The sequence below is a fragment of the Rhipicephalus sanguineus genome, chromosome 5 (genome assembly GCF_013339695.2).
Source record: "Rhipicephalus sanguineus isolate Rsan-2018 chromosome 5, BIME_Rsan_1.4, whole genome shotgun sequence".
In the NCBI taxonomy this organism is placed as follows: Eukaryota; Metazoa; Arthropoda; class Arachnida; order Ixodida; family Ixodidae; genus Rhipicephalus; species Rhipicephalus sanguineus.
The window spans coordinates 153,631,940-153,654,983 of NC_051180.1; the positions used below are offsets into that span (position 1 = coordinate 153,631,940).

A 23,044-nucleotide genomic window follows, 5' to 3' on the forward strand; every position below is an offset into this window, starting at 1 on the left:
CGGTGTTCCGTGCTACGGCAAACCGGCACACGAAACCGAAAAACAGAAGAGTCAATAACAATGATGATGATACGTAAGAAAAGCCATTAATATTACATTCACGCACTCGCTTATTGTTGTTAACTACCTCGCTCGAGCCTCGTTAATGATTCCACTAAAATATAGAGCGTGAAAATCCTGGCAGTGTGCCTGCGAGGAGCTTTCGATCGGAAGTGTGGTGGTGTCAAAACTTCCGGGCAGTTTATTCTTTGTTGTGTTGTTTGGGGTTGGGTTGGTAGAGAGGCAGCCATCGAAATGGTGGTGTAACAGCATTCTCGGCATCGTTTGACTTTAGGCTTATGTTGACGTAAGACAGGATGAGTAATAACACGGCTCTTCAAAAAGCGATCGACCTGGTGACACGGGCCACCGAGGAGGACAAAAACAAGAACTACGCCGAAGCCCTGCGCCTCTACGAGCATGCGGTGGAGTACTTTCTTCATGCTATCAGGTACGAAGCACAGACTGATCGGGCGAAAGAAAGTATCAGATCCAAGTGTGTCCAGTACTTGGACAGGGCTGAGAAGCTGAAGGAGTACCTCCGGAGCAAAACCAAAGAGAAGAAGCCCGTGAAACAGGGCGAAAACGATGACAAAAAGGAGGACAACAGCTCGGACAGCGACGACGAGAATCCGGAGAAGAAAAAACTGATGAATCAATTAGAAGGAGCCATCGTCATGGAAAAGCCGAACGTCAAATGGTCCGACGTCGCTGGACTGCACGCAGCCAAGGAAGCCCTGAAGGAGGCTGTCATATTGCCCATCAAGTTCCCCCACTTGTTCACGGGTAAACGCAAACCGTGGAGGGGCATCCTGCTTTTCGGACCCCCCGGTACGGGAAAGTCTTATCTAGCCAAGGCGGTGGCCACCGAAGCGAACAACTCGACGTTTTTCTCGGTTTCATCGTCCCACCTGGTCTCAAAGTGGCTCGGCGAAAGTGAAAAGTTAGTGCGCAATCTCTTCGAAATGGCACGCAACCAGAAGCCGAGCATTATCTTCATCGACGAGATAGACTCCCTCTGCAGCACCCGGTCCGACAACGAGAATGACGCCACTCGGCGTATCAAGACGGAATTTCTGGTGCAGATGCAGGGTGTCGGCAACGACACCGAGGGCATTCTCGTGCTCGGAGCCACCAACATCCCGTGGGTGCTTGATTCGGCCATTCGGAGGCGCTTTGAAAAGCGTATCTACATTCCTCTGCCGGATGAGCCTGCGAGATTGCACATGTTTAAGGTAAACGCACGCGATAGCACTTTGACTGTGATGGATGATAAGCGCAGCATGTTCTTGACGAATTCACGTTGGTGTTGCCACCACAATCAACGCTAGAAGTAACCGTTTTTCATTTGCCCCCTTTTCTATAATCGTTCATCAAGCATCCGAGCATCATTAAAATGTCACATCGCTGTTTTCACCGGTAGCAAGGGGCTTGAAATGTTTTGGGTAATGCCATCAAGCGTGAGAGCTTGTCTAGTAGTTGGTCACAAGTGTAAAACGTGAGTGTCGTTTGGTAGATTGATCAACTGACACTGTTGAACCCAGATTGAATGACAAGGGAATCATTTTAAGCCAATTGTATCCAAAACTATGCTCTGTTAGCACTAGCATTTGACAAGAATGCGAGTTTCACTGACATTCTTGCCAAGGAAATAAGAATCGTAGCTAAACAGTATTACATCTCACTTCCTTGTAGACGCGTGTCGCCTTATGTGATGGCAGGGGCATGCTCTGCTAACCTTTGCTTGTTACCATCACTCTGCACATTATGTGCACTGTGGCATAGTAAAGAATACTTCAAGTTCGTCATTTATTCTGTTCCGGTGAAGTGTTAATTCGGTTTCACAATATATGATGCTAGTTTCACGTAGCACTTTTTCTTTATTACTGTTTGCACAACTCTGTCATCATGGTCTTCCTTCTGTGCAGCTACACATTGGGAACACACCTCATACCTTGTCAGAAGACGACTTCAAGCAGCTGGCCAAACGCAGCGATGGTTTCAGCGGAGCCGACATCTCGGTGCTCGTGCGCGACGCCCTCATGCAACCTGTGCGCAAAGTACAGACAGCAACCCACTTCAGGAGGGTACGAGGGCCGTCTCGCAGTGACCCCAATGTCATTGTGGACGACCTTTTAACACCCTGCTCGCCCGGTAGCCCCGGCGCTATCGAAATGTCTTGGATGGATGTGCCGGGAGAGAAGTTGCTGGAGCCAACGGTCACCATGAGCGACATGCTGTTGTCCCTTTCGACTGCCAAGCCGACCGTCAACGATGCCGACCTTGGAAAGTTGAAGAAGTTCATGGATGACTTTGGCCAGGAAGGCTAAAGCAAACAGAAGCGTTGGGAGGCAGTGCGAAAACGACTCGCCATCTTGGTGACCGAAGCTTTTCTGGTCATGGCTCGGACCTCATCAGGCATTGGCATCTCACTACTTGCAACGCACGTGTGACGACGGAAGCCTTGTATGTGAACGGCAGAGAGGTGAGGACTGAAAACTGGCCAATGTTTGACCACCATTGTCTAGAGGACTCTGGCATTGCAAGGGCTGTGTCTCGGGGAGGTCATCCGTCGCCATGGCCGCAAAAGCTTTCATCTGCCATTGGCTTCTTGGCAGAAAGCTCGGCGTCAGGAAATGTTCAAGCTAGCGTGCATCAACATGTTCCATCCTACCCCTTCTCCCTAAATATAATAATGGCTTTGCTCGTAAAACAGACTTGTCACTTTTGGCCTAGGGAAAAAAAAAAGAATGAGTGCTCCCTTTCAATCTGGTCGTAGAGTTTGGGAAGCAGCAGGCTGTACACAGCGACCTACCAGAGCCATTTCACCAGGCAGAAAGTTTCAAAGCTGGATTTTGTGCATGCCATCTTTTTGCTTTCGGCAGGCCGTATGTGCTAGCAGTGTTCTCACCCACAATGCTCTCAGCACGCTACATGTTTGTTAAGCTTATCACGTGCTAAATGGCGCTGTAAAGTATAACTGTTTGTGTGAGCGAAAGTGAGTCTCTTTTGGATGTCGCTATCATATAAGAATGACAGCAAAATTTGAGTCCGGTTCTTATGCAAGCTTTCTTATAGTCGGCTTCTCCAGGAGAAGAAAGCACAGTGCCTAGACGAGTGGCATACAGAATGGCTCGAAGCCATCAGCTAAGTAGACCGCCACGGCTTTGGCTGCTTTCTAAAGAGTGATGGCTTAGTGACTGCCTCACTAGTGTGCTCTGTGAAAACGGCGACGCTGTGGGTTGTGCACCGTGTTGCTAACTGCTGGTGACGGTTATTGTTCCAGGCAGTCCTGAAGCACTCTGCAAAGTCTATAGATAGCTTGTTGTTGTTATGGCCTCAATCATCATTCCTGCGGCATTTTAGATATTCATATTTTTCTGAAAAGCTTTGGAACATGCCCCTTGGCACGTGTCAGACACCGTGTGAAAAAATGTAGTTCCCTTGGAGACTGTGCCCTTCGCTGCTGAAGATACACCGAGGATTGTTTTTTTCTGTTTTTGCGCATTGTGGTTAACAAGAAAGAAAAAAAATAACTGTTAGGCAATGCTCGATTGCCAGTTCTGTATGTAAAATATGTCATGTTTCATTTGAATGTTTGAAATTGGGAAGTGGTTGGATAAGCTTCTTGAGACAAGAAAGTACAATAAACTTTAAAAGACAAAAGAAGAGTTGTTTCTGAAGTAAATCGAAACATTGGTAGACACAGTGTGTCAGTGCCAGACTGCCAGAAACACACACCAGTGTGCACAGTTGCACTCGAATAGCAACTTAGAGCCACAAACACAACAGGACCAGAAATCATTAGTTGATGCTTTATTTCGGCCAACATAACAGTTAAAAGAAGACAGTTATTTTATTTTTCATTCTCAATACAAGGGGACTATCGACTTTGTACAAAAAAAAATTGTATTAGCAGCAGATAAATTAACACATGTACGAGGAGTAGCCCGATGGACGTTCGCAATGAAGGATGAGAATTCTCACTGGAGCAAGTACAGGTGATTAGTTTCACAGAGGTATCTCAATGAGAGAAAGCGTACAAGAAGATCAGTACTATTACTGTATGGTACATTTTGTGAAGGATTATGGTACAGTGGCAACAATTCATCGTATATGTACAAAACTTGGCACGAGAGAGTATTTCTTGGAAATAGCTGCATTAGCATGTGAAGGTGCCATGAGTCATTTTTTCTCTTAATGCTATACTGTGTCTCGTTTCATGCAGTAATACCCGTCTTTCGAAAATGCAAAGGGTCAGCTTATTAAAATGTGGTCAGTTTAGGAATTTTGTGGTTAATGCTGGTCCTTCAAAAAATGTTTTTGGTAAAAGAAAATAGAGGTAAGAATGGAATTGGAGCACATATCACATAATCTGGCACTCGACCTCGCATTTAATGAACTCAGACACGCAAAAAACAGTCACAGGAAACCGGCATGCATGCATACGAGGCTCCAACTTTTTAAATATAACGCGAAATGGCCGTACACCCTTTAGTGTAAAAAAGAACTTTACAAAAGGCCATCACATCTAATACACAACTCAACAAACAACGACATGTATATAAAAAAAAATATTTGTTAAAAAACAGCCCTGAGTTTTGAAACACGTCCGCCTTGGCAAAAAACGCCTCGAATTTGAGACCAACATCCCTGCCTTGGCAAAAACGAACTTTCCGGAATGACAGTCAAGAAACAAAACACACCGCCAAGAGGGACCCCGCTCTCAAGGTAAAGGCTTGAGAGTTAGGATGAGTGTTTATATTCTTTAATTATTTTTTTCCTTTCTGAGGAAGAGATAGCACAAACAGCTTATCTCTAAATGCATTTGTTATGGCAAAGGAACCTTAATGAAACGCCATGAAATGCTGTGCAATGTGTTAGACAAAATGATGTGCCCAGGCAGCAGAGTGGCATCGGAGGAGGCTGAACAGGAGGACGGGGCAGTACCGGGAACGGTACCAACGGTTTATTTGGTCTGGAGCAGGTGCTGGGGCTCAGGTCTGCCGTCATGCCGGTACTGTACACCCCTAATTAGATGTCAAAACTGGTTTGATGGCAGTTAACGAACATTTGCTCACCTGCTCCCCTCTTCCCACGGGGTGTTTCAAACCACAGCTGATTTGCATCAAGAAAAATTCTACAGGCAAGTTCCTTCTTCGTACCTCGGCCACCGCTCCAGTACCACCGACGTTACCTCGCTTGCTACCTGGGCAGAACACGACCCACCACGTTCCAACCTCGTGCCCAGCACACGCAATGTTGTCCGTCGCAATACAAACAGCTTCAACTTGCCACAAAAATACTGTAGTAACAAAATCACCTTCCGAGTAGGGCACGAAAAAGTTCTCAAGGCAACGAGAGTCTGAGGCAGTGCTGCATAGTTCGCCACAAAGTGAACGGCTCCGCTTGGCTGCCCGCCCGTGCACCTCGTCCACTGTGGAGTGCGTCGTTCTCGCATGCCATTGCGTTGTTCGCTGCTCAGCGAAGTCTTTTCTTTTCTATTTTTGCCCAGAATACCAACTGCATTCAACACATTATTAGGATGATGTGTGTAAGAAAGGAACTTGGGTGCACGACAGAACAATCTGTCATGCCACTATGGCCAGGTCGGCTTCGTCTTCCGAGCTGCTGCGAGCCCTGACCGTCTGGTACTTGTCGGGTAAGAGCATGTCTTCTTCGTCGGACACTTCATACCTGCGAGAGAAGCGATTGCAAAGGTCGTTAAAAGGGATGCCAACACGTATCTTAACTTGTGGGAACTCTGTCGTGCGTTAAAAGTATGACACTCTGCAAGTGATGAAGGTTAAAAAAAACTCCAGGTCTACGTGGAACACGTAGCACAGCCACAGCGTAAGGTGGAGGAGTGGCCTTCTGAAAGCCTTGTTGTAAACACTGCGCCTACTGCAAGTATGGTTGTGAGGTACACACAATGCCACGATTCATCATTTGCGAAGTAGCAAAGTACCTGCTAGTCGTCTGTAAGGAATTATGTGAAATGCACCCTTTGTTGATGCTGTGGCTGATAATTATGATGAATTATGGATAATCCCTTTGTAATGGGTGGGCAGTATTAACGCGATAGTGTTAAAGAGCTCGTTTTGCGGAAATTCTGGCGTTGGTGTTGTTGGTTATGAGCAATAAATCACCATCTTGTCTGCAACCAAGAAATAAAGAGAGAGAGATGCAAATAAAATAAATAATAAAAAAATATAATCGGTTTGAGTAAGAATTGAACCCAGGAGCCTGCGTGGCAAGCAGGTGGTCTACCACAGAGCTATGCCATTGCTTGAAACTGCTTCGGAAAAACCACATGAATGTCGTAGTGGAAGGAGTCTCCTTAACATGTCATATTGCATGGCAGAAGTGTAGATTCACGCCAGGCATCAAAACGTGAATTGCATGAGTGGGTGTTTTAAAGATCCACCTATTACAAAGCCCTCAGACATATTTAATCATCATTGGCTGCAAGAGCACCAACAAAGTGAGCAGCTGCGTAGTTCGCATGTTGCCTTACGGACACGTAGTAGGCCCTTGGCTGATTCGCAGAAGGAAGAATTATGGTGAAGAAATGGCCAATGTTACGTGCACAGTCGTTCGTTTCCTTATGGCACGGTTGAGGCATGCACCAAGCACCGAAGCCAGGCTAGCAATTGAGAAGGCGATGCACACGGGGCCCGATTACGGTATTACGTTCTACCCTTGAAGGTGAAGCTCAAGCGTCCTCCAAGTTTTACAGCGAAAGCTGTTATGAGATCATTTCAACGACCGTTCTTGGCGCCGTAGTTGTCTGCCGCCGCCGCCAGTGTCCGTAACCGCTATCGCATGAAATATGAAAAAAAAGGGAATAAGAAAAAAATTCCAGGATGGAACGAGGTTCGAACCTGGGCGCCCTGCGTGGGAGCCCAGTGTTCTACCTCAGGGCCATGCCGGTGCTTGAAACTGCATTGCAAAAAGACCCTATACAGGCTTCATGTCGGGAAGAAACCACATTAACATATGTAATGTAGTGTGGTAGAAGAGTAAAATAACAACCAGGCGTCACACAAACGCGAATTCTGTAACCGGGCGTCACACAATGCAAATTGCACAACGAGTGGGTTGTTGAGTGCTTCCAATCCATTACAAAGGCCTCTACGATAATTCTTCATCGTCATCAGCCACAGCATCAACAAAGTGCACATAATGCCTTACAGGTGTTTAGCGAGTACCACGATTCTCCGCAAAATGACGAAAAATTGCATAGTGGCTGCTTCCCTCCTTCACAAAAATTATGATGATTTATAGCGTAGTGGGTTCCTGGCAAGTGCACTTCTATTGGTTGTCAAGGAAGCCCATAAGGCTCCCATGATCCATTTGCTCAGGCTCTCAATAAAGTTAATTCCTTCTCTCTCTCGCTCTCCGTTTCTCCGGTTAACGTATGTTATAAAGCGTGGTGGGACAGTTAAATAACGACCATGTGTCACACAATATGAATTACGTACCTGGTGGGTCGTTTAAAGCTTCCTACCCATTACAAAGGGCTCAGCCATAATTCTTCATTGCCATCAACCGTCGCATCAACAAAATGCACATAATGCCTTACAGATGGTACCTTGATTCTCCACAGAATAACGAATAATGTCGTGGTGGGTGCTTCCCAACTTCCCAAAAATTATGATTTGTGGCGTAGTGGGTACGTTGCTAATGTACTTTTATTAGTAGCCACAAGAGAGTTTATAACAGGCCCTAGAAATGCCGCTCTTCCAGCTTTCGCTGTGACTGTGCTGCGCTTTCCGCGCAGGCCTGGCGTTTTTAAATTACCCACTCGTTACACAATTCGCATGGTGAGACGCCTGATGCAATTCTACACTTCTTCCATGCAATATTTGCATAGCTGCTAATATGACTCCTCGCCTGACGTGACACTTCTAAAGCTTTCTTTCTTTATTTATTTTTCTTTTTTTCCAAAGCAGTTTCAAGCGCCGGCATGGCTCTGTGGTAGAATACTTGACTACTGCAGACAATTCCAGGATTTGATTCTGACTCAAACCCAGTTTTTTTTTTTAATTTTGTTTAGTTTCGTTTTCTCACTGTGCAAGATAGCTGTGATGGGCACCTGCAGTGGTGACAGACAACAGCGCCAACAAAATCAGCTGCTGTGAGCTCATAAAAGCTTACGCTGTAAAGCTTTTGATACTTCAGTGTGATATGAAAGTATGTTTTAACGTGCCACCCCGAAGATCAACGACACTGCTGTGATGCCACACAAAGAAGAAAAGTTTACATATAGGTTGCAATAAGGTCTCCTATGATCATGCCGATCGTGAAAAAGTGAATGAATTTTTGGCGCACATTTCCTGGTGTGTATGCCCATTTCTTGGCCAGTGACCCAAGTTCGCAGATGCCACTAATCTTTAGGGTCATCACTGTTTCTCCTGACTGTGCTGACATACGACAGCTGTAGCAATCGTGTGAATGGAGCGAGTCAGTGCTTCATGACGTCGTCACACATTTAAATCCTGGGAACAGGTTAATGATTTTAAATTTTTAAGTTAAAATCATTCTTTGTTGTTCTGATGGTTGCTTCAACAACCGGTGGACATTTAGAGTAATGGCATACCAAGGAATGGGGCAAGTGGCTGAGGACGGCAGTGAGTTGGGTGGCGTGGCGAAATTAAAAAGTTCGCAGGCATAACATTGGATCAACTCGCACAAAAGAGAGTAAATTGGTGGCCATTGGGAAAGGCCCTCATCCTGCAGTAGACAAAAAATCCGGCTGAGAATGATGATGAGCGCTGCTACAGCGTTTAGATATTATAGACCTCCACTTAATAAAGAAAGGAGGGGGCGGGGAGCAGAGACTGGTACAAAGTGCAGCTGTTTTCCACTGAACAGACAGACTGTAGCGAAGAGCAATGAAGGCTATAGTGGGTCACCCTCTTCAGTGACATCTAATGGGTCTGTCTCTACCGCGCATTGCTCGTGAACGCCGCTTGCTCTCGGGGTCCGTGAATTCAGCCATTGATCAAGCTACCAGTCGACTCTTACGCCCATAGGCGTGCGCAGGGTTCCCCGTCAGGTGGGGGTAAAGGTTCATCGCAGCGCCCCCCAACTCTACTAAGTCAATGTACGGGACAGATTTTGCCCCCTCCCCCCCTTTCTTAGGTGACTAGAAGGGTAAATGTACGGGGTAGATTTTGCGACCCCCCTTATAAGTGATTAGGGGGGGCGGCCGCCCCCCCTGCCCCCCTTGTGTGCACGCCTATACTTCAGCCAGTGTTCAATAAATGCTTTTAGAATTGGCGGAGGTGCTGTGCCCTCACAACCTCGATCCCCCTTCGGTGCCCCTGGAACTTCGATCCCGTACGCTTTAAGATTCCGCCCAGCAAACATCTCGTCCCGCACTGACTGTATGTCCCGGTGTCTCTGCTACCCACCTGTCCTGCACGGATGGCACCTACGTGGAGGACTACACCATAAATGGGACGTGGCAGGAAAACTGAGCAACTTGGTCTTCTACCTTGCTGGTGTGGCAAGCCTTTGATACAACAATCACGCATCAGATTTTCCAATGTGGTCCGATTTCAAGACCACTGCTATCGACGTGTTTCGCTGCCCTACCGTTCGCAAGCTGCAAGCGGAGCAGGCTTTTACGTGAATGAGCTCAGCAAGCCGGTGAATCTTTCACAAGTTACATACAAGACCATGTACTGTCGGCCGCAAAAGTTTGCGGGATCTGCAGCGCGTGACGGAGCGACGGAAAACTGCATTGCTGCGTCACCTACCGGGATGCGGCGGGTGTTGAAGCTATCGGCCGCAGCCTCCGCGATTAAATCCGGCAACGGCACGTTGTCTAAACGCGCCGTCGCTAATCGCCGAGGCTGATAGCCTCAACACCCACCGCATCCCGGTAGGTGACGCAGCAATGCAGTTTTCCGTCGCTCCGCCACGCGCTGCACATCCCGCAAACTTTTGCGGCCGACAGTACTACCCCCTACTTGCGCCATTGCCTTGGCTGCCAGGCATGGCCACTTCTCGTTGCAAGTAAATTTTCGGATTGTCTAGCTGGCTACATTTTGGCTTTAGCGACAGTACTCTTCCATGAGAACTACAAACAAAGGGACTCATATATTATTCTTCATTGATAAGGTAGAATTTCAGGGGAAGACAGAATAGATGAAAATTCCTTGGAACACGGGTTGTCGCTGGAGCCAACGTTTCGACGAGTGGACTTTTCTTCAAGGTTGCAATCTTGAAGTAAGACAAGTCTGCTCGTCAAAACGTTGGCTCCAGCAACACTTCGTGTTCCAAGGAATTTTCCATTCTTATTTGACGTAATTCACTGCATTACACCTCTTGAGGCACTAGTAATGTGCAATGGCAGTCATTAACACATTTCTTTATTTGGAAGGGATGACACAACATCTATAATATTTTCAAGAATGGAGGTTTATTGAACTTCAGATATGTTTCAGTAGCTAATATTTGTCAAGTAAATTTTTTGTCGTCTATACTTTTTAGCAATGAACAGTAATGGGAAACATTCTGCGAACTGTACCAGGAGGTCTTTCTGTTGTGTGGGTATATTTGGCTGCATATCCTAGCTGACAAAAAGCACACTGTTGTACACTACATTTCGAACAAATCAAGCATTTTGAAATCGTTCCAAAAGGAGCATTTTCGAAAGGAGCCAAAGAGATATTTATACTCATGTGATTATGCATTAGGACAGCTTGGCAACTTTCTTTGGTGGCCACCTTTTTGGTAACTTCAGTGAACCAGTGAATTCTTTTTGGCTACTATTCATATTTCATGCGTGATTTGCCAACTCTGCCTGTCATCCGTGAAGCTGACCTTAGTCGCAACACCAAAGGTTGACGCTGTCCACTCATTGCCAAATTAATGCAAGAAGGCATCTTGCACTCGGTGTCGATACAAGGGTTGTATGCAAGTAATGTTGCATGTTTACAACCGGATGTCTGTTGCTTCACTGAGGTACTTCGTCGGACGTTGTGTGAAGTGAAAGTGTAAGTACCCCTGAAAGTGACTGAGTGAGAGCGTGACCACGGGAGTCATTACTCAACAGTCAACTAAGGTACGGTCTACAATGAGATACAACTTAAGAAGTCAAGCCAGGATGACCGAAATGCAGCAGTCGATTGCCTCCGCAACTTCATGAAGAAAAAGTCATAGTGACAGGGTCACTATGATGTCAGTCTAGAGCATGTGCTGACTGGAGCAGGCTTGTGGACATCTGTCTTTGAGGTGGAAATGCCACTGCCTTCGAAAGCTGTATCCGACTAAAAACAATGCGTGAACTTTTTCATCCTCCTTCTCGACATCATCTACTTGTCTTCCACAGGGCAACAGCTTTTTCCAAATATCTCAGATTATGCCCCTTCGGCAACATCCAACCCTTCCCACGTTTGCCAACTTTGCAATAGGATCAGTCCACCTAATCCTCTGCCATCGACTGTGCTTCCCCTGACACCATACTTCTATCCTCTACACATCATGTAACTAGCTCGATTCCACTTCTCCTCTTAATCACGATTATAACATCGCGTACCCATACTTACTCTCTGATGCATACTGTAATCTTCAGTCCCACAAGGTTACACTACTGGTTCAAGCTCGGCTACTACTTCAAAGACAATCTTTCACACAAATTGAGCTCATTGGTGCCTTGGCATATTCAAAACAAGGTACTACTGCTTGTGAAGCACAGAGTGCACATCAAAAGGCAAATAAGTATTTCAAATTTCTAACAATAAAGTTGGCAAACTAAGAGCTGCACTACAGTAGTAATGACAAAATGGTGATGATGATCAGCTCAACAAGTGCAAGCAACGGGCACAACATGAAAGTAGCAGACTCAATTGAGAATGCCATAACAGCGGGGAAAATGAGGAGCCGGCAGTGGATAGTAATAAAAGTTCCCAGACGATTACAATACTGTCAATGCGAATTCTGAGCGCAGCTTCGTGTTGGGGGAACGCCAACTGTGCTTGAAGTTTTGGATATCCGCAGTTGTAGCAATGTAACATGCGTTACATACTGCCACAGAAACTGGTAGCGCTCGAGTGCTACGCACACCACTCTGTGCATTGCAGGCGTCACGAGCCAAGCAAAACGCCAACAGCCGCGTTACAACAAGCAAAGCCAGCCGCTTGTGTTCGTCCTGTAGCTGTTGTTCCTCAGACACTTGGTGCCACCCACTGCAGGGGATAGACTATGAATCGGACGGTGCCTTGCTTAAGAAATTAATTCACTTGCTGAATAGTAGCGCTTGTGTTCATCCTATACTTCTTTGTGCTCTCTTGTTTCCGCGCTATGCTACAAGCCAGCTGCAGTGCACGTGCAGTGCACGTGCCAGTCCTGCATGCGCATGAGCTCCGACCGAGGGGCCAGCGCGCATGACAGAGGAAGAAAGTGAGGTTAGAGGCCAGCGGCTCGTGATATCGGCAGACTCCGCATTCGTTCTCTTTCGTCTTCGTTCATTTTATCGGTTATGCCACCAATGACGACACTCAACACAGGAACAGGCGCCTAAGAGCTGTGTTCTGAAATAATTGTCAGCAGAATTTATCTACAGCAATCGTCAAACTAACGAGAGAGCCTCATTCGCTACAGCACACGTCCATTACTCAACTTTCGCTACAGCCGACTGAGCACAGTGCCATGATGCTTCGTCCATTTAGCTTTGTTGGTTTTGCACCGTGTTTTTCTGGACACCTTCTTAGCCTCCACAGTTAAGCAGCATGTGTGTGTGTTAATGGAGTGATAGCACAACATTGGCAGTACTCTTTTGCTTTAGTGTTTTACATGTTCTGCATCCGTTCTCAGCTCTTGGCATGGTGCCAAGAATAATGCCATGCAGCCATGTGACTGAGCTCAATTCCTTGCAAGGGCTGCACTTTCTCAATTGTTTTAAATAGTTATCATTTAGTTGGGCAGGATAACCAGAGAAATGTTCTCGCACTTAATGGGACACTAAAGGCAAATAACATTTTATGTCAGAGTGAAAGCTCAATGTATGACGTCTAAAACGGCAATATTATCAACAGCAGTGCCCTACTTACCGAGAAAATTAAGCTAAATGTATCACACGATGAGCGCCACGAGCGGCACATTTTGGAAATGATCCCGATGACGTGAGAGAGTTCTACTACAATTAAAGGGGTACTGACACGAATATTTTCAGTTGTCGTTCTTTTGCGTCAAATGAAAGTTCAAGCCCTCAAGAGCCTAGAAAAGGTAGTGCTAAGCGCGAGTTCGCCCTGAAAAAGTAATTACAGTGTGTTTTTAAAAGCTGGTTTCGCTTCCTACTGTACCCTGACGTCGCAGCACGGTATGAGCTTCTCGTCACGTGCTCACACAATATACACTGACGTTTCCACGGCCGCTCTGCAACGTGGCTCCGTTGGTGACGAACAAGCGGCCATTTTGGAAGTTTTGATGACGCACATGTGGCCATCTTGGAAGTTTTGGTACCTAACGTCATCACAACTAGCCAGACTGCTGCGTGAAGTCACCAGAATTTGTACTGTAGCCTGATGTCAAGCTAGTGTCGATGTCAGTAGGTGCGCCATGGAAAAGTTGATTTTAATATCAAATTAAAATACCTTACCAGCATATTCTGAGCTTCAGACTTAATCAGAACCGTGTCTGCATGCAGGAGGTTGGTGTGGCAGAGTAAACTCGCCTTCGAAAAAAGGTGTCAGTACCCCTTTAATCACTCGTAATCAAACTAGCTGCAATAAAAAAAGAACCTTTCGTGCATCAAGAGACGTAATAAAATGCTGCTTGTTCGTTTCTGTTTGATTCATGGAAAAAAGAACCTCTTTGGCGTTGCCGTGGGGAACGGCACGCGTGGTTCAAAGGTTTCATTTCCGCCGAACTGCGCTTCGCCCGGCACCCTGCTTCGCTCACGCGGTCGCGTCTCAGTGGTAGTTTCGGTATCGCGTACTGCCACGTGTGTTTTGCGCGCTCGTGAAAGTCGCTCTGACAGAAAGTTCGACAAAATGCTGCATGCATGTGATGTTGCCGGATGCCCGAATGGCGCACGCCGCCAGTGCACGCCGCCGCGCAGTAAAGGCAGGCAACGTTGGGCACAGCAGCAGTGACGTGAGAAACACCGCTTTCAGATGGGTGATTTGAAGTGCGCTAACGCGATGTTGACCACTAAGACGTGATTTTACTTCAAAATAAGCACTGCCTTGGCACAAAAGTAGCACTATGAGGCTTCTGGACCATTATTTCAACAATCAACGTCGACTTAATATTTGCCTTTAGTCTCCCTTTAAAGTGAGGGAGCCAAATATTATCGTGGATGTTTTTGCTTGATGTCAACAACCACAGTGGCAATCTCATTTGTTACATAGCATGAGGTGTAGACTTTGATACCCAGCTACTACCACTACATCTCGATAGAGGGCACAATGCAAAAGAGCTTTGCCCTCCACTACAGAATCTCTCATCGCCGCAGTTTTGCTACTGGACTAGTATTACACCCCACAAATCAATGCATCAATGAATGGCTTGATGCCAGGTATCGGCAGTTGCCACAAATACCTGAGAAAGTCAGTTGTGAGGAAAAAAAAAACACCTCTGTACCAACCAGTCTGCATGACTGAATCATTTACAACTTTAGTGACTATGTTGCATTACGACTTGTCAGTCACAAAAGCCACACCATACCAATTGAATGTTGTTAGAGGAGCTTTAGTGGTTCCTTAAAGGTGGGAATGTTAAACTCCCACCTTTCAAATGCCTCTCACTCAAGGTTTCTTGCTGCCTTGAGCAAGAGGTTACAACGGTGCCACTGAATGAGCTTATGAACTTCCAGCATGTAACATGCTCAGTATGCCAAGTTTTGCATGCTCTACATTGTACCTGCTCATTTGCCAATGCAGCAGTAGGGAGAACAAATAGAGGGTGCTTGAGACTCATAACGAGATAAGTCAGAACTCCTTTAAGGGGCCCTGCAACACTTTTCCAAGTAGCCATGGAATGGCTTCACTAAAGGGACTTGTTGACTCGCGAATTGAATGCCGCAAAAAATTTTTAGCATCCATCCAGTACGAGCGGAGTTACAAAGATTTGTTGCACGCTGTAATAGCTTTCTCTCTTCTCTCGCCTCGACAAAAGTGCTGGAAGCTAAGCAGGGGGCGATGGCATGGGGGAAGAAGGTACGTTACGTATGCCTCCTGACCTTGAGCACATTTTCTTTCTTTCTTTTTTTTTTTCGAACGCGTGGTGTAGTTTCAGTGCGATCGCGTGCACGGGTGAGGGGCCGCCTCTTGCGGCGGCCGCAGTAACTACCGAGTGCGCCATGTTCAAATCAGCCAATGGCATGGAACCTGCCTGTGATGCCGTAAGTGTAATTTTTTGTCGAGAGAAGAGAAAGTGCTTTTTAGCTGACTCTGCGAATTTATTGTAAATCCCAGGCCACTTGCAGCGCTATAATGTTTAGCTTGCGTGTTCTCGGGAGCCTCGACTACCGATCAGCAGCGTTTTCTGACCATGCTGAAAAAGTGTTGCAGGGCCCCTTTGAAGGCAAATATTATGTCAACATGGCCACTAAAATACCATTGAGAAATGTTGCAGTGCTTGCTAGGGGGGACTGAGTAGCATTTTAATGCAGTTGCAATGCTATCATCATCATCATCAGCCTGTCTACGCCCACTGCAAGGCAAAGGCCTCTCCCATGTTCCGCCAATCAACCCGGTCCTGTGCTTTCTGCTGCCACATTATACCGGCAAACTTCTTAATCTCATCTACCCACCTAATTTTCTGTCTCCCCCTCACACGTTTGCCATCTCTTGGAATCCAGTCAGTTACCCTTAATGACCACCGGTCATCCTGCCGACGTGCTACGTGCCCGGCCCATATCCATTTGTTCTTCTTGATTTCAACTATGATATCCTTAACCCCCGTTTGTTCCCTGACCCACTCTGCTCTCTTCCCGTCTCTTAAGGTTACACCTATCATTTTCCTTTCCATCGCTCGCTGCGTCGTCCTCAATTTAAGTTGAACCCTCTTTGTAAGTCTCCAGGTTTCTGCTCCGTAGGTAAGTACCGGTAAGATGCAGCTGTTATATACCTTCCTCTTGAGGGATAGTGGTAGATTACCATTCATGATTTGATAATGCTTGCCGAATGAGCCCCAACCCATCCTTATTCTTCTAGTTATTTCACTCTCATGGTTCGGCTCCGCGGTTACTACCTGTCCTAAGTAGACGTACTCCTTTACAACTTCCAGTGTCTCGCCAGTGTTGCAATGCTATATGCAGGAACTAAAGCCACGTGCTTTCCTAAGCTGGCACCAAACACAACTGCACAGACAGTCAACGTTCTCGCGCCTCTTCGTTGCCATTTGAGCTTATATATATATGAGCTTCCACGTGCTGCTTCCTAAATAATAAAGTTAACAAGACATAATTTGCACCACCCCTTCCCTCCGGACCAATTAGTGGGGGGGCCATAGCCCTCCCAGGATGCTCACCGATGGCCTCGAGCACATCCATAACTTTAATACCAATTCAGACCTTGTAGCTTTGGCAAACGGTGGGCAAAAAAGACATCAAACATTTTGTACAGGCAGACTAGCAGCAGTACTCACCACGGCTTGGAGCTCCTCTTGTTCTTCCTCGCAGCGAGGGTCATTTTCTTGGCCTAGAAAGAGCAAGCAGCACCAATATGTCACACCTTATGTGCAAAACAGAGTGAGCATTGGCTGTCGAGGAGGAGAGTGCAAAGAAACGTGCCATTAACGAAGAGCTGCGCCACCCATCCTACAGTTCTGTTACAATATAAAGCAGCTACTTGCACATGAACTATGCCATGAATGGATAGCATGAATGGCAAGGGCACCTAGTCACGAGCAACTTCTTTGAACCAGCATGCAGCAAATTTCATAAAGAAGGGGCCCACGGCACAAAGTCACAGCACCCTTGCACAAAAACCTTACCCATGAGCACATTAATCCACTGGTAAACGGGAAGGGAAGCATGGTTGAAGATGGCAGAGAACTACAAGGCAGGATGAAACTAGAAAATTCGCAAGTGTAAAAAGAAACCAGCTGGTTTGCGAACGTTGTGTACTGCTTAGAACTAGGCTATTGTCATTTCAAGGGCAGCACACTCATTGAGACATCGACAAACGCTATCTCTAAATAAGTCTGCCGCCCTTAAAATGATAATGGCTGACTGACTAACCCATTGATACTTCCTGTGGGCTTTCTACCTGGCTGAATATATTTTGTTGCTGCTTGGCTTAACGTGGTCACCTTAGAGTGAAGTCAGCATTGTTTGGTTGCAGATAGCTAAAATGCAGATAAACATGCAGATACCGTATTTACTTGACTGTAACGAGGCCACGATTGTAACGCGAGGGGTGACATTGCATTGCGGCCAGAAAGAAAAAAGAGAATTACGGTATTCGATTGTAACGTGAGGGTAGACTTTAGGTAGCAAAAGTCTGGAAAGAAACTCTCGTTACATTCGAGTAACTATGGTAACTAGAGTCAGATACAACTTAAGAAGGCAGGAGAAGCTCCACCGACATGACCAAAGCGCGGCAGCCGATTGCCATTACCCTTTGTGACCAAAGAAATAGGTAGTCCTGCTCATGTTCTTCAATGGCAGGGCCACCAACCATATGGCTTATGACGTCAGTCTGAAGAACGCGCTCATTGATGCAGGCTTGAATAAATATGCCTTTGAGGTGGAAATGCCGCTGCCTTCTAAAGTTGCATACAGCTGTAAATATCAGCAAGGACTCACTTTTACACCGCTACTGCTGCTGCTGCTGCTACTAGGGACAAGTGGCGGCTGAGATTCCTGAGCTGTTGCCGTCTCTTGGGGTCCCTTGGTCACGTCGGGCGGAGGAGCCGCAACGCGTTTTAGTGCTTCCTGAGCTGCTTCGTCAATCTTGCTTAGGGGTGGCTGCCTCGCGCTCTCCGCCTTGGACGCTTCGCTCGGGGGCGAGAGGGCGCTCTCGGTCTTGGAGACCTCACTGGGAGCGGGCGACTGCCGACCGCCCACCGAGGAGTCCGGCGTGTGGAGCAACAGCTCTGTGGGCGACAGGGGCTTGGCCAGAGAGAAAGCGCTGGTCCTGCTCAGCGTCACAGAGCCCCGTCGGCCATCTTCGGTCTGCGATGCCGACGATGCAGGGCGTGATAGTGTTCCTGAAATGGCAGTGAGGCGAACGAGGAAACTCGTTAGGCAAAGCTGAAAGATCTTGAAAGCTGTGAAGAAAGAACACTAGCTACAGAATGTTTAAATGTATATAATAGGGATATTGCAGCACACTCTTCCAACAGGTAAAAAGAGGCATGCTGAACCAACATGTGGAAGAGGAAGAAGAAAATGAAGAATCCCAACTCTTGGTGTGCACACAAGCATGACATCGCTGGCAGAGCAGTTTCAGACTATATACACTGGTCATACGTCTAGTTCTTTTGTGCCATTTCTACAAGATCATAAGATTAATGGGCCCATGCAATTAAAGAATGGTGATATGCCTTGCTAATTACATAGGTAATTTGCTTTTTCTATGCAAAAATTCAAAAAGTTTAATGGCCACAAGTGGCTGTATCATCTATCATCACAAAACGAATGCACCCTGATATTGCTTGTTTTTAAGATCCCCGATCGTGTTGACCAGCTCAAGTGCTCACACGTCTGTGGCTCACAGCCACTGCATTTAATTGCAAAACTCGGGTGGTATTTTTCTCATGTCTCGTTCACTTGAATGTCAGTAGGAACAACAAACGTACTGCAATGAAATAATGCCCACACACCTCCAGTTGTCTTGGATACGACGGAGTCGGGCTGTAGTATGCTGGGTTCGGGCGAACCGTTGCGGAGGTAGAGCAGCCCGTCTTCTGAAGGCGTGCACTTGTCTTCCTGCTCTTCGGCGAGAGGCGTGGGAGAGCACGGAGGCACCTCTTCACACGGAGGAGGCACCGGCGGAGGATCTCTCCGCGGCAGTATTGGAATTGGTGGCGGTGGTAGTGGCGCACTCGAAAAGAGTTCGTTCCCCTTGACGGGGCTGGATACTGCACTGTCTCTGCTTGGAACCGACGAGGACTCTGAACCCGCACTCCGTGTGTACGTCTCGCGAAACTCTTCGGGGCTTATCTCTTCACACTTGCGCTGTTGCTGCTGTTGCTGCTGCTGTTGTTTCTGCTTGGACTGAAAGCGGCTCTTCAGGGAAAATTTAAGCAGGAAGCCGCTGCGCTTTTTGGCATTGGATGCACTGGTTGAGGAGGCATCAGCCGGTGAAGACGTGCTCTCGGCTGCAACAGCTTCGGCGCCATCGTGCTGTTCCCTTGGCTCTTCGGTGTCTTGAGCGGAGACCTCCCGAGCGGGAGCTTCCGAGGACGAAACCGCACTCCCTTGCGCCGTGTCGAGGGGACACCTTTCCGCAACACTCGTTCCTCGGATCAGGTCAGGCTCGGCGAGGGATGCCTGCTTTTCCGCAATTTTCGTTTTGCTGTCGTTTGCACTGGCTTCCGTAACTTCTTCCTTGGGTGCGACCTCGGGCAAGTTTGTGTGCGTACACTCCTGTGACTGCTGGAATTTCACGCTGAGCTTGTAGCTGCTCGAGCAATCGGGCAGCTCTGCGATGTTCGTCAGGAAGATGGCCCTTGCCCTGCCGCCTTCCTTTGAGGCACCCGAGCTCGAAGCTCGTAGGCGGCAGTCGCCGTTCGCTTGACTCGGCTGCCTCCGTTGCGCCACGTGCAGCACCGCATTCTCGTTGGATCGAAACGACCCCGAAGAGCTACCACAACTGTCGTGATGCAAATCGTCCTCTGCGTCGCTGCTCGACGGCTCCAGAACTTCGAGAACGGAGCACGTCTGGCCCTCCTGCCTCAGCTCGGGGTTGTTCTCGAACAGCACTTTCAAGCTGACATTCTCGGGTGCAGATTCGAGTTGTTCGCGATAGTCCTTGGCTCGCATCCTAGACGCCCCCTGGCGTATGACGAGCGTGTTCGAACTCCTGTTTTTCTTCGGTGGGGCCTGCTTTTCGCACAGGCCGTCCAGGAAGACCTGCACCTTGTCCCAGGAGCAGACCTCTTGCTCCCAGGGCATGAGGTTCGGGACGCGCTTTGTCGTGGCCAGTGAGTTGACGACGTTTGGCTCGTCCTCGGCGCTCTCTTCTTCGCTTTCGTGGGACACTGACGTCCCGGAGGATGAAGCTGGCCTCACTGGCTGCACCTGAGGAGTGCTGCACTTGGCTAGCACTTGTGCAAACTGAGACCTGCAAAACAAAAATGGGTGAGATGTCAAGCACGTCACAGAGACGTCCAAAAAGTGGCGTCTGAGGAAGCTGACAAGCCTCATGACTTATAGAATCCATGTGACTGTCGAATAATTCTCTATTTTCAAAAAGGGAATCTTTTTGGAGGAAAGTCGAGAATTCACAAACACAGAAGACATACTGAGAGCGTGAAATTTTTATGGTGCGCACTGATGTTTCTTTTAAGAGAAAAGTGCGTGGTGTTGCAGTGAAATTTAGTCCTTGAGTGGCTGCCATCCAATAGACGTGTTCACGGTATGTAGGCATCGTTATAATCTTACTTATTTAACAAAATCTGACGTGGAGAAAGCTTACAGGCACTGTGTGGAATTTTTTAAAAGATTTTGCAGGCAGCCAGCTTCAAAACATAGAACCTCACAAAACAGTGTGAACAGGCCACAAATGTGGCCTGAGTGCTGCATATTGCATCACATCACTAAGTATGCACATTTTGGCTTGTTCAACAGCTTTGAGGCTTGCGTTGCACTAACCGAGTCAAGCACCCAGCGTAGTAGGCAGAAGGTGCCATGATAGCAGCTTTCACTGTTACTAGTCGAAAAGGCCATTTGTCCAAATAGCTATGTAAGCGTTTTCTTTTGGACATTGGATTGGATTGGATTGATGTAGCATGGAGTTGTACCACCTTTATGCAGACAAACCAAAAGCCGAAAACTTCGGCCACTTGCCTGATAAGCTCCATAGGGGAGCGTGTTTCGACCGCGCCCTTGTTGACTCGCAGGCGCCGCCATTTCTCCTCCAGCTGCAGTAAACGGCTTTCTTCTTCGGGAAGCAGTTTGAGTTGGCTGTTCTCCAGCAGCGCCTGCAGCTTGGCCTGTGCCTGCTTGCTGTCTGGAGACCTGTGACCGCGAAAGAACAGAGTACCAAGACTTGTAGAACGCAGAACCAAAAGAAAACCAAGTTAAGCCCTGGGTTGTTCCAAACCAGCAACCACAATCACTTCATTTACTATCAGTTCCACTCAAGTTTTCAAGCATGTTCCATAAATCAGTGTGGGTCGATTATGGCTTTCAATGAGGCTCAATATGCATGCCATGTTTTCTTGCATAGAACCCCTGCAGGAAGTGCAGCAGACGAGGAGCTTAATAAATCTATTACTAGAAGCCTTAATACTAGGGGTGTGCGAATATTCGAAATTTCAAATATTTTTCGAATAGCGTTTGCTATTCGAACTTCCCAAAAACAAATGCAGTCAACATCCAATTGAAAGTGGCCCCTTCAAATTTTCAATATGCTTCACCTCATCACACCCCCGCATTGCGGCAAAGCTGTTTTTCAAGCTTCGCTACGGTCGCAAATGTATTAACTCAAGAAAACGCTGGTTCCAACATGAAGATGAAAGATGTGGCAGACGCGGGGGCTCAATTAATCATGTTTTGGACCTGAAATTTGGGCAGGAAGTCTGAAAAATCGGACGCCGAAGCTTTTTAGCAGCCAAAATTTCAGATGTTCTCATATATCAATGTCTACAAGGCAGATTTGGAACTCTGGACTTGAAGGGAGCACACCCTTGTCCGCCACATCAGTTGGGCTTCCACAGAAGTTGAAAGAGGAGGAGAGGCTGAGGAAATGGCATCTTTGCCTAACACGTGTAAAGTGTTGTCGGCAACACTTTGGTTGCACCACTTCATGTACATAAGTACAATTCGGCCTCTACATTGCGCTTCAACCTAGCGAAAAGAAAAGAAACACTTTCATGTTGCTATCTCATAAAAATATGCTTAGGAATCCTCTCCAACTTTTTTTTCTGCAATTTCGCTTCGAAGTATTAGAAAAATATTCTAGAAATATTCGAGAAATATTCGATTCAATTCGCACTCACACTTCAATATTCGAATTCGCTTCGCACCCAAAATTTTGCTATTCGCACAGCTCTACTCAATACATCTGCTATTACATTTATCATGATGAAGAGGTGCATTCAAGCCCAACGTTCCGCTCCTGAACTCACCCTGAGAGAGAGTTCCACGGTAACGACGACGCACTGTCAGATTCGGCCCTGTCTGAGCTCAAGCTGCCCGTGCACACAGCCTGGACGTACTGCAGAGCCTCCTCTTGCCTCCTCAGCAATCTTCTCGTCAGCACGAGCAGCTACGTGGCAAGGAACAGAAAGGATACCCCGTCAGCCAACTGGCAAAAGCCATCAAGGACTGCACACAAAGTGCACGCAAAGGCGAACAAAGAAAGGAAAGTTGAGCCAATTTCTTGGCTTGTGGGGTTTCATATAAATGGCAATACAAGCAGCAGAAATTGCTGCCTTTCCATCCATTGGTTCCATGACCATCTTGAAATGCAGTATCCCACACATCTTTTTCGCTTGAAAATACACCACTAGTGCACTAATAGCAATTATGTATGGTGCATAAGCATAGCTATGGCAGAAATCATTAATGCAGCTGAAGTTTTAAGCTCAAGGCATGTCTTTTCAGTAGGGGTGTGCGAATATTCGAAATTTCGAATATTTTTCGAATAGTGTTTGCTATTCGATTCGATTCGCACTGAAATTTTACTATTCGAACTATTCGAACTTCCCAAAAACAAATGCAGTGAACGTCCGATTGAAAGTGACCCCCTCAGATTTTCAATATGCTTCACCTCATTACACTCTCGTATTGCGGCAAAGCTGCCTTTCAAGCTCCGTTACGGTCGAACTTAGCCAAGAGACAAGTCCGATTGGAAATGGTCCCTAGATTTTCAAT

At 47.0% G+C, this 23,044-nt stretch overlaps 2 protein-coding genes across 3 annotated transcripts in view; one reads left to right on the plus strand and one right to left on the minus strand.

Moving 5' to 3' along the window:
• The first annotated feature begins 241 nt into the window (after nucleotides 1–241).
• On the plus strand, nucleotides 242–3,697 carry LOC119394344 (vacuolar protein sorting-associated protein 4). Its single transcript, XM_037661641.2, has 2 exons — nucleotides 242–1,274; nucleotides 1,968–3,697. Exons 1-2 carry the CDS (start codon nucleotides 357–359, stop codon nucleotides 2,367–2,369), a joined length of 1,320 nt encoding a protein of 439 aa, XP_037517569.1. The 5' UTR covers nucleotides 242–356; the 3' UTR covers nucleotides 2,370–3,697.
• Nucleotides 3,698–3,840: 143 nt separating this feature from the next.
• Nucleotides 3,841–23,044, minus strand: part of LOC119394343 (uncharacterized) — a 109,850-nt gene continuing 90,646 nt past the window's right edge. For both annotated transcript variants that reach the window (XM_037661640.2, XM_049415751.1), the window contains 6 exons: nucleotides 22,297–22,436; nucleotides 21,014–21,184; nucleotides 18,826–20,288; nucleotides 17,807–18,210; nucleotides 16,645–16,697; nucleotides 3,841–5,736 (listed from right to left, as the gene is read on the minus strand). In XM_037661640.2, the coding sequence (XP_037517568.1) occupies nucleotides 5,631–5,736; nucleotides 16,645–16,697; nucleotides 17,807–18,210; nucleotides 18,826–20,288; nucleotides 21,014–21,184; nucleotides 22,297–22,436 (2,337 nt within the window). In that variant the 3' untranslated portion in view covers nucleotides 3,841–5,630. The remainder of the gene's footprint in view (nucleotides 5,737–16,644; nucleotides 16,698–17,806; nucleotides 18,211–18,825; nucleotides 20,289–21,013; nucleotides 21,185–22,296; nucleotides 22,437–23,044) is intronic.

Excerpts from the sequence above, each read along its gene's own strand:
- LOC119394344 (XM_037661641.2), top strand. The coding sequence starts at position 357 with ATGAGTAATAACACGGCTCTTCAAAAAGCGATCGACCTGGTGACACGG. Across the intron at positions 1,275-1,967 it reads CGAGATTGCACATGTTTAAG|CTACACATTGGGAACACACC; the intron begins GTAAACGCACGC and ends CCTTCTGTGCAG.